Raw genomic sequence first — 11368 nt, 5'->3', positions numbered from 1 at the left:
GGTGATGTTGTTGTTGTTGTTGTTGTTGTTGATGATGGAGTTGTTGTTGTTGCTGATGCTGATTATGGAGATGGTTGTGGCTGTGGCTGTGGTGATGCTGATGCTGATGGTGGTGCTGTAGTTGTAGTTGTAGTGTATTTGCTACTGGTATTACTGGTGCTAGTGCTGCTACTGAATGTTGCTGCTGCTGTTGTTGTTGTTGTTGTTGTTGTTGCTGTTGTTGTTGTTGATTCTGCTGCTGTTGCTGTTGCAGTTGCAGCTGTTGCAACTGTTGCTGTTGCTGCTGTTGTTGTTGTTGTGCGACTGTGGCTGCTGCGGCGGCGGCGGCGAATTATGAATTGGAATTGCGTTTAGTTGGCAGCTAGGATGAGCTGGACTGATTCATGTTGCCAAACATGTGGGCTGAGAACGAGGTCTGGCCGGTTGAATTGGCCTGCGATGTCGATGACTGTTGCTGCTGTTGCTGCTGCTGCTGCTGTTGCTGCTGCTGCGCCTGCTGCTGCTGATTGAGTGATCCCCTGCCATGCTTCGGTATCGGTGGCTGGATATACTCGTGTCTTGCCAATGCAAACACATCCATGCGATCCTCTTTACGATACGCCAAACATCCACGTATGAAGCTCTAAGGGAGAGAATATTGTATAATAGTGTATAGAGTATAGGGGATATTAGATATTCTATGCTCGTCAAACGCATACCTTTGCCTCATTCGAAACAGTTGGCTTATTGGAGAACTGCACTTCGGTGGCTTTCAGTATGGTATTCTCCTCCAGGATGGTGGCCTGCGACTGATTATGCCCGAATGGCTTCTTTCCGTACAGACACTGATAGAATATCACACCAACACTCCATACATCAACTTTTGATGAGATTTTCGGTGGATTTTTGCCAACGACAAAGCATTCGGGTGGCAAATACCTAAACACAAAAACAAACCCAACAAGATACAGGATACAAATGAGTACGAATGAGTCGAATCTTTCGAGAGTAGAAGCCAGCAAGCAAGCAAGAGTACGTACCAATAGGTGCCCGCTCCCTGGGAGGTTAGATCCATGCCATGATCTGGATTATAGTTCTCGTCATCCATCACCTTGGACAGGCCAAAGTCGGTGATCTTGATCTCGCCACAGACATTACCTTCGGTCAGTAGTATATTGCCGGGCTTCAGATCGTAATGGATGACCGGTGGCTTAATCTCATTCAGATACTTGAGTGCAGATACAACCTACGAGACAAAAAGTGTACCTCAAGCACCACTCCAACAGGCTACACGCCACGCTCTGCCTTCTACTCACCTGCATTATTATCGAGCGCGCTTCACGCTCGGGTATAGTCTTATGTTGCTTCAGATAAAAGTCCAGATCGTGGCCATCGCAGTACTCGAGTACGGTGCAAAAGGAATTCGCATCGATCTCGAACACATCATAGAGCTTCACGACGCGAGGATGATCCAGTGCCTTGTGGATGTTGTATTCCCGCAGGGCGTGTCTGATTAACGCAAGGATGCAAGGATGCAAGGATGCAGAGATGGAGATGAATGGGGAAATTAACAGAAACGAGACGAGACATTAGTACACAGATATAGCCAGCCTGTAAATGGTATACTCCCGGGACCCCCAAAAATGAATTCTTCTAATTCTGTTCCCCTTTCACTTATGGGAACTTCTTATGCTTATGTTTCACAGCAAATCAAATCCTTCCCGCAGTATTCCCCTAGACTCTGAAACTATCGGAAACCGGAAAGTACCCTCCAAAGCAGTCTCCCAAAACAGGGAGTCTCTAAACATCTACGGCGCTTTCGTCGGGGGGCAACAGTACGCCTCCTGGAGGTGTGACGAGGTGGTTGGAGACATTGGTTTTGCCTCTAATCATTCAACAATCCTCTAATGCAGATTTATCAAGAGTCCTTCGTCCGTCCTTGTGCCAGTCTGGAAAATCTTGCTTTTGATCTATTCCCGAAAAGCATCCCAATATTCCACCGTTCTTCACAATTGCTGGCCGTTACCCGAGTCCCATTCCATTCCATCCGGATCGATGGATGCCCTTTGATAAAGTTTGCTTTCCTTCTAGAACGGACATACACAATGAATCCCGAAATCATTGCAGGAGGAGCCCTCGTCTGATCGGAATCTGCCCTGCTGAATCTACTCGTATCTCCATATTCTATACTATACTGCTCTTCTTTTCTCCTATTGCTATTCTCCTGCCCTGCTCTGTGCTCTGTGCTCTTCTCGGTCTCTTCTGCTTGGCTCTCTCGCGCGTGAGGCCTTGCCTTGCCACTCACTCTCTCACTACTCACTTGATATAATTAGCTTTCTTATCCTCCTTCCAATCCTTGTTTAATTGGTGCACCTTACATGCGACATAGCGTTGCTCCTTGAGGTCGAAGGCCTTGTGCACCTCGGAGAAGCCGCCCTTGCCCAGCAGCATCAACAGCAGATATCGATCGTTCAGCACGGGATGATTGTTGAAGCGGGACTGCAGAGAAACAGCGAGGAGACTCGTTAGACAGGAACCAGAGAGGAGCCAAAAAGAGAGAAGGAACAACCCCAGTTACCTGATCCTCGTTGAGAATCCGCTTGAGTTCACGTATGTGAAGGTTACGCTCCCGCTCGAGCTTCTCCATCTCCAGCTGCAGATCGGCGTCCTCCTTTTTGAGGGCGTTCTGTCGCAGCTTGAGGATCTCATCGTATTCGTAGTACTCCTGCGCTGTGTAGGCCCCCGAGACGGGATCGGGCTTGAGGAACGTCCCCGAATCGGAACAGCTGCCGCTGTCGTTGCCCCCAAGGCCGCCTCCGCCGCCGCGGTCCGAGAGGCGATCACCCACGCCGCTATTGCCGCCGACATTGCCGCCAGACCCGCCACCGCCGTTGTGCAGGAGCTGTGCCTGGTTGGCCTGCGTCGAATTGGAGCGCGAGAGGCCGCGTCCGCTGCCGCCGCCACCTCCGCCGCCGCCACCGCCGACACCACCGGCACCGGAGCCACCGAGAGCGCCCGAATTTTGGCCACCCATTCCGCTGTCAACGCTGCCAGCGGCACCGCCACCGCCACCGAGGCGATCACTGCCGCCGGGGCCACCGCCGCCCGTGAGCTGGGAGGAATCATTGGAATTGGAATTCTGCTGCTGCTGGTTGTTCTGGTTGCTGTTCTGGTTGTTCCGCTTGCGTCCGGACTCCGCCGGACGCTTCTTCATCAGCTGCTTCTTCTGGCGGTCGATCTCCTCGCGCTCGGCGGTGATCTCCTCCTGCCGTCGGCTCAGCTCCTGGAACGCATAACCGTCCGTCCAGTTCTCCTGCAGGGAGAAAAGAGGGCATTAGAAACTGAAGAAGAGATCAGTAGACGCGGGAGGGGGGATATTCACCTGGAATGTGGCGCCCACACGCTGTGTAACAAACTGTCCCAGCCGCAGGCGATTCTGCATGCACTTCTGGCGCGCCTCCTTCTTCTCGATGCTGCTCTTCTCCTTCAGCAGCTTCTTCACGACATCGATGCACTTGGCAATGTGCGACTTGTGCTGGTCGATCGTCTTCTGGTTACCCAGTATCTGGCACTTCTGCTCGTCCGACAGTCTTGTCATCTCGTCCAGCTTCACCTTCCCGGTCTCGTGCTCCGCCTCCCGCTCCTGCAGCTCGTGCAGCGACACCTCCGTCTGCGTGGCCTTGCTGTACGTGATCGTGGTGGGCATTGGCGGCGGCAAGGGCGGACCCACGCCCACGCCCACACTAACGCCCACGCCCATACCGCCGACGCCCAGAGAGCTGAGCTGGTGGGGATGTGAGGCCACAACGGCCACTCCGCCGGGCCCGCTGGCCGTCGATGTGGCGGGTGGACCGAGCTGCTGCTGTTGCTGCTGCTGGGTTTGGGCCGACTGCGACTGCGTCTGGATGAGGGGCGGCTGGATGGAGGCCAGACTGAGGGCATGCCCCAGGCCGACGACCACGTGCGAAGGAACCATTTGATTGGAAGTCTGTGGCTGCTGCTGCTGCTGGCGTTGCTGCTGCTGTTGCTGCTGCTTGCCGGAGTTGACGTAGTGGAAGTCCGCTCCGGTCTGCTGCTGCTGCTGCTGCACTTGGCTGGGCGCCACCTGCGTCTGTGGACTAGCGGGATACAGGGAGTATGCGCTGCTCGTTTGCACCTGGCTGGTCTGCACCTGCACCTGGACACTGGAGGCGGGCACTCCTCCCGAGGCAACGGACACTGTCGGCTGTTGCTGTTGGGTGGTCTGCTGTTGCTGCTGCTGCTGGGCGGATGAGGGTGACTTGCTGCCGGTGTGGGTGCCGCGTAGGGTCGCCGAATTGCCGCCCGCTCCAACGCCCACTCCTCCGACTCCGACGCCAACGCCCACGCCCACTCCTACGCCCACTCCAACGCCCGACTGCTGCTTGTTGAAGTAGTCGTTGATCTTCTTGTTGTCGCTGCCGGTGAGCATGAGGCGCGCACTCTTGCCGCCCGCTCCTGTGCCAGAGCTGGAGCTGCCACCGCCGACGCCGGCTCCACTGGAGACGCCTCCGGCGCCGCCCGAAACGCCCGTCCCACTGAGGCGCTCGCCGAGACCGAGGCTCATGGTCACCTTGGGCATATCACGAAAGGGCAGGGACTTGCCCTTCAGGCCTCCCCCCAGCCCGCTGCTGTTGTTCACGGCTCCGCCCGAACCACCGCCGCCGCCCGCGCCACTCGCATCCTCCGCATTGTGCGGCATCTTCCGTTTGCGCTTCCGCTCGGCTGGCGTGCGCGGCTTCACCGGCGTGGTGGTCGCCGTCGTCGTCGTTATGTACATGTCATTGGCTCCACCAACGCCGCCAACACCACCAACGCCACCGTTGTTCGAGTGCTGCATCCCTAGGGTCGGTGGAAAACTGGGGCACTGCGGCACCGACATACCGATGCCCGCCGCCGCCGCCGCTGCTGCCGCTGCCGCTGCTGCGGCTCCTGCTCCTCCGGCCAGAATATCGTTGACATCCTTCTCGCTGTGCGAGGAACCAGTGCTCATATTCGAGTCGGGATTGCTGCTGCCCCCAGCCGCTGCTGCCGCTGCCACCTGATGTTGCTGCTGGTGTTGCTGGTGCAGGCTCAACGATTGCTGGTGGAAATGCTGCTGCTGCTGTTGTTGCTGTTGCTGCTGGTGCAGCTGGTGTGGGGGCAGCAGTTGATGCTGATGCTTCTGGAGGATCTGTAGGTGTGGCTGCGACAGGATCTGCTGCTGCTGCTGCTGCTGGGGATTCTGTTGCTCCTGTTGCGTCTGCTGTTGCTGTTGCGAGCTGTGATGATTGGCAAAGTGCTGCTGCTGCTGCTGCTGTTGCTGGGGAGGAGCCTGCTGCTGCTGTTGCTGTGGGGGCTGCTGCTGCAGCTGCTGTTGGGGCTGCTGCTGCGGCTGCTGGTTGGGATGATGGTGGCTTAGGGTCGAAGTGTTCTGTGGGGCCATCTGCAATTGCGCGCCAGCGGACATCTGCAAGAGATTAAAGAGCATTGCATTACATTACACATTCGGAAAGGCAAACACAATAAACGACAACAACAACAACAACAACGATATTAAAATAAATACAATAAAAAACACTTAATTATAGTACAAATAATTTGCACAATCGATCGAAATCTTTCATTTTCTTTGTGCCTATCGATAGAGAGGGGAGATGATGATGATGGAGAGATCCAAACTCGCACTCTGCCACCCAACACTGCGCTTTGCAACACTGCCCACCAGTCGGGCTGCTGCGGGCTTTTGTTTTGATCTGCTGGTTCGCGGAGAGAGAGCGCTGCCACCGCACACTGAATCCCCAACAGGGTGGCAACCCGCAGCAGCAGCAGCAGCCCAAAAGGAAAATGTGCAAAATAAGCGAATGAGAGACAGAGAGAGAGAGATGGAGAGAGCGAATGTTTTTGTGAGGCGGCATGCGAGAGAGCGAGAGAGACCGCAATGCAATTGATGATGGCCCGAGTGAGTGTCAGTGTGCCCGTCTATGGATGTGTGTGTTCGTGTGCGCCCGTGTAATGTTTTATCAAAAAGCAAAGGCGCAAAGACAATGAAAACCACACTCACACGCACACACACACACACAAAAACCCATGAAACGAAAACCGAAAATTAGACGTGTGGAAAAACTTAAGTCGAAAAAATGAGAAAATGGCTACCCGCACAGCAAAACAAAAAAAAAAAGAATGTTTTCATTTAATTAAATTCACAATGTTTTGCTTTTTTCCACTTCTTTTTGCATTTGTTTAAACACATTTGTTTTTGCTCTCTTTTTAAACTCTCTCTCACACACTCTCTCTCTCTCTCTCTCTCTCTCTCCCTTTTTCTCTTTTTATTTTTGTTTCTGTAGTTTTTTTTCGTTGGATTTTGCCTTTTTTCTTTCTGCTTTTTTTTTGTTTTTAGAGACAACCACAAAATGCCGTTCACCTTTTTTAAGCGCCGCATATTATTCTGCACACACATACGTGGCCCTGTGTGTGTGTGTGTGTGTGTGTGTGTATGGGTTGATGAGTGCGTATGTGTGTGTGTATTTGTATTTTCACATTCTATTACAATTTGATCACATTTATTGCCGTTTCTTCTTCTTCTTCTGCTACACTCGTTGCTGTTTCTTTATGCACTCTTTTTTTTCTTTTCTTTGCACTCCCTCTCGATTCCGATGCCGATTCCCCACGCCCCACCACAACGACTACTATGTCGAACGCCGCTCATTTAGTTTATGTTTTATTCACATATAAATCTATGCGCGCCAGGGAGCTCCGCGAGTTGTGTATAGTTTTCATTTGTTTCACTTTTTCTTTATTTTTGCACCACACACAGAAATTGTTATACGCGTATTTGTAGCACAGTCGGGGGGACGGTGACGACAGAGACAGAGACACAGTGGACAGAGCGGCGCGGCACGGCACGGGAAAGCCGATGGAAAGAAGGTGAAAAGGGAACGAACAACACAAAAGAGCGAGAGCAATAAAATGCGGCGCACACATACACACACAAACAGACAGCCCGAGTGGCAAACGGGGAACAGACGGGAAACAAAATATACAACGGAACGGAACGGAACGATGACGATGGCGACGACGACCACGACGACGACGACGACGACGGATGATGTCTCGACGTGAGTCTCGGGAGTAATTTTTTATTTTTGTTTCTTTTTGCTATTTGCTAGAGTGATACACGACAACTGCAAAGAGGAAGCGAGAGGTGTTTTTTATGTAAAGTATTGCATTCGCATTCCCGCTCTTCGAGCTGCTTATTTTGCTCTATCGAACTCTTTGTGTCACAAAATAAGAAACCAACGGGAGAGCACTTTCGTAGAGAGAGTCCAACGACAGCAGGGAGAGCAATCTCGCAAACAAACCCAACGGGAGAGAGGGAGCAAAAGAGCAGTTTTGTTGTTAGGCAACAAACGAACGAATGAGCGAGTGTGAGAGTGCGAGAGAGCGGGCTGAAGCCGAAGCAGCCGACGGCAAGCAAGAGTACGTACACGAGCACTTTTCGCTCATTTGCAAAAAAGCGACAACGAAAAAAGAAAAAACCCAGGCAGCCGCCTAAAGAAAAGTACAATAAAAATTAATCCGATTGACAAACGCTGCCGTAGCTTCGTTTCGTTTCGTTTCGTTTCGCTCTTCTGACACTACCACTGGTGTTTCTTCTTCTTCTTGCCGTTTCGCTCTTTCTCTCCTGCTGCTGCTTCTTCTTCTTCTTCTTGTTGCTCTGACGCTTTTGATAAATATTTTCGCTGCGACTTCCGCGCGCGCGCCCAACCAAAAACAACAGCGAAAGCAAACTACAACAACTATTCGTATTTGTAGTTGCTGCTTCCCGCTGCGCTGCGTCGCATGGCGTCGCGTCACTGCTGCTGCGGCCGATTCTCCTTCTTCCTCTGTCCAACTTCCAACAAGCAGCAGCAGCTGCGTGCTGGCAGAGCTGCCAACAAGGCCCAGACCAGGCGAAGCCAGCCGGCGTCTTTGTCAATTCGCGAGCATCGGCGCTGAAACTGACGCTTACGTTGACGCTGACGCTGACAGCGGGGCCAGCCAGCCAGCCAGGCAGCAGCAGCAGCAGCAGTGCACAAACAACAAGAAATCAAAAGGAATTCCATTTTAAATGGGAAAAAAAGTAGAAGCAGTATTAACACACTCAACCCAACAATTATTCGTACACCCTCTCAAAATAGTTATTTTCTGCCCAATTATCTTAGATATCTTAAATTAAATTTTAATTCATATATTCAGATCAGACCTCCTTGCAGGACTTTCTCTTATGATCTTCTTTCCACATGTTTATTTTAAAAGCTAGACCAAACAAACGCACTGGCATGTATCTCTTCGCAAAAACTTCAACCAAAGTCGAATGTTTATTGTTTATTTTTGGTAATCGATACCCAATAAACAGACCAAAGGGAGGTACCACTAGCGCCACTCCGTAAACAGGTAACAGCCCCTCCTCCACTCCACTCCGTATTGGATACGAATTTTTGCGTCTCAGAATGCTTCTGTTTCTGCGTTGCAAACATCTGTTTGAAGTTAAAATACCTTCTCTTTGGCAAAGGGTATAACAAACCGCAAATGGAATGAAGAGGGAGGGCGGGGGACAACAGCCTAGAGAGAGACAGAGGGGGGGTTGAATGGGAGCACAGCCAGCAGTGTATAAAAGAGACTGAGTGGGGGAATCGGAGAGCAGGCCGGAGAAAAAAAAAAGAGTGTGTGATAGGACAAAGCTAGGAAGAGGGGCAGCGGGGCAGCAGAGCAGAGCAGAGCAGTGCGACAAGCGACGACAAGCGACGACGACGACGACTTAATTTTTGGGCCCTGCCTGGCTCTTGCTTCGCTTCGCTTCGACGTCTCCGCGTCTCACGTGCGCGTGAATGAGATAAATCTATGATGATGATTATGTTGCAGCAGCCTTTCGAGTGGGTGAGAGCGGAAAAAAAGGAGATGGAGATGGGAGAATGCCAGAGCATGCGAAAAAGAGAAACGAAAGAGCGCCCATGGCATATGATGCTTCAAAAGAGTGAGGGGGAGGTGGGGGAAGGGGGCCGGATTCGGGTACTGGTGTATAAGAGAGGAGTAGGGTGAGGGGTGTGCGAGGGTGTGGCATTACGCATGCATTTCTTATTGCAAGTGCTACCAAAAGAGCGGGTGAGGGAGAGAGATGCATTCCAATGATGCAGGAAAAAACCGTTGGTTGCAGTTTTTCGCTCTCTCTCTCTCTCTCTCTCGGAGGGCTATGCGGTGGGAGCTGCTAGTGCTGCAAGCGAACCTGTTTCTTTCCTTTTTTTTTTTGTTTTTGCCAAAATTTGTTGATAACACATCAATACACACTTGCAATTTTGCATCTGCAACCGTCTGCATGTGTGTGTGTGTAAAAACTGGTTATCCCCTAAAGACGTTGACTTCAAACAGCCATCGAACCAAGACACCAAACCCCAACCGAGCATCGAGCCTCGGTATCATACCCCATCTGGCAACACCGCACAGCTCACACACAAAATATTCGTATTCGTGTTCGTGTGCTGTCGTAGCCCATCGTTGGCTGCCGCCGTTTAACACATGGTAGAATTATTCAAGGTACGGTCCCTGCTAGGACATTATGCAATTACATGCCCCTGAGATGGGATGTTTGCCCAGTTCTCCCCACCTAATAGAGGCATACCATGCGTTCACATGTACAACATATACAGAGAGAAGGGTGGAAAATCCACTTAGGCCACCAAAAACGACAACGGTATGGTCATACCTTCTGAATAATTCTACCATGGTTTAAGTTCACGTCGATGAGTCAAGGTCGAGAGACGTCACGCAAATTTTCGTTTTCATTGCCTTTTGCCCACAAAAAAAAGCGCTCACACACACACATACCGTTTTATTTTTAGCCCCCTTCCGACAACGACGACAGACGAGCCCGAAGAGCGAGCCGAATGGTCGGTCGCACGAGTTGGCTTAGTGGAAGAGGGGTGGGGTGTGGGGTGTAAATGAATGAACGCAACCAAAACTAAACGGTTCATTGCTGCGGCGCTACTGCTGCTTATCCACAACTACGGCTGCGCTGCTTTTCCACTGGTTTGCTGCTGCTGTTGAAAATGTAGACTATTTTTTTTGCATTCAAATATAAAAATTATTCCAAAGGAATTACGATTTCTCTTTGGTCTTTAGTTGAGGGTTAATCAACAGCCCACGGACAGAGTCGCGCCGCTTGTAATGGGTTAACAGAAATTGTGCCCCAATTTGTGTGCTGTTAAGAGCAACGAATGATGGGCGCACAGAAACCGATGCCAACGTCGGCAGCAATCAGCAGAACGGCGCGACGGCGGCAGCGCTACAGCACGTGCAGGCGCGCGCAATGTAAACAGAGAGTAAGAGAGCGGACAGGGCCACACAGAGAGAGAGAGATAGAAGAGGAAGCACAAGAGAGGAGCCAAACAAATAAAGAGAGAGGAAGAAAAAACACAAAAAAAAAAAACAAAAAAAAAAACCAAAAGACAAACACTCACGCTCTTTGTTAATTTGCGACCGCCGCCTGTGTTGCGTTTGCTGCCATTGCTGGCGCTGCGACTGCGTTTACGTGCGGCGGCAGCGGCTGCTGCTGCTGTTGCCGTTGCGTTCGCTGCGGCCGTTGCCGAGGGCGTTGTGGTTGTGGCAGAGGCCAACATGGTGATGATGCTGGTTTTATATCTATGCTTCTTCTTGCGACTCCTTTTTCGTATTGCGGTTCTTCTATTAGTCTTCTTCTTGTTCGTGGAATGCCAGAGTTAGAGCGATAATCGCTCCATAGATGCGTTTCAAGAGCGGCATAACAGCAAAAACCTGTCCATTATGCCTCCGCACTACTGCACCCTCTCCTAACCAAACGTAGATATAGAGCCTGCCTTGGGCAGCGGGAGGGGGAGAGCGAGAGAGTGAGGAACAGCTGACACAGTTGCCGGCAAAAATCAGCTGCCCGTTCGGGTTTGATAGAGAGAGAGAGAGAGAGAGAGTAATGTATTCCGTGTGGTGTTTGCTCCGCTCTCCGTCTCGCACGCCAGCAGCAGCGAGAGAGAGCACGTTCGTTCGATGACGCTCTCCGGCGCTCCCTCGCTCTCCTCTCTCTCTCTGGCACTTTGGTTATTTCGTGCCGTCTGCTTTTTGTTTAGTATTTTCGCTGTATTTTTGCACACTTTACTTTTGCACGTTTTGGCACACACACACACAAAAACACATGCACATGAACAGAGAAAAAAAAAACTTGTCTTTGCTGCTGCCTTTGCGTTTGCCTTTGCTTTTGCACTTGCTTTTGGCTTTGACTTTGCGGCTACTTTAGCACTTGCTTCTGCTGCTTATTTGGCTCTTGCTTTTGCTGCTTTTTCGATTTTTTTTTATTTTAGTAGGAAGTTGGCGAAAAAATTGTCCG

At 51.2% G+C, this 11368-nt stretch overlaps 1 protein-coding gene across 2 annotated transcripts; it reads right to left on the bottom strand.

Moving 5' to 3' along the window:
- Positions 1–278: 278 nt before the first annotated feature.
- Positions 279–11201, bottom strand: LOC6597247 (neurogenic protein mastermind). 2 transcript variants are annotated; one of them, XM_026990639.1, is made up of 8 exons: positions 10473–11201; positions 3362–5446; positions 2558–3292; positions 2300–2478; positions 1296–1488; positions 1020–1225; positions 699–918; positions 279–622 (listed from the first exon to the last, which is right to left on the bottom strand). In XM_026990639.1, exons 1-8 carry the CDS (start codon positions 10629–10631, stop codon positions 362–364), a joined length of 4038 nt encoding a protein of 1345 aa, XP_026846440.1. In that variant the 5' UTR covers positions 10632–11201; the 3' UTR covers positions 279–361. The 2 variants fall into 2 exon arrangements, with proteins under 2 accessions (XP_026846440.1, XP_026846441.1); XM_026990640.1 differs by lacking the exon at positions 10473–11201 and adding an exon at positions 6401–6486.
- Positions 11202–11368: the final 167 nt, after the last annotated feature.

This window comes from Drosophila persimilis, unplaced genomic scaffold (assembly GCF_003286085.1).
Source record: "Drosophila persimilis strain 14011-0111.01,24,50 unplaced genomic scaffold, DperRS2 tig00000606-arrow-arrow-pilon, whole genome shotgun sequence".
NCBI lineage: Eukaryota > Metazoa > Arthropoda > Insecta > Diptera > Drosophilidae > Drosophila > Drosophila persimilis.
This window is presented reverse-complemented; position numbering and strand designations above follow the sequence as displayed.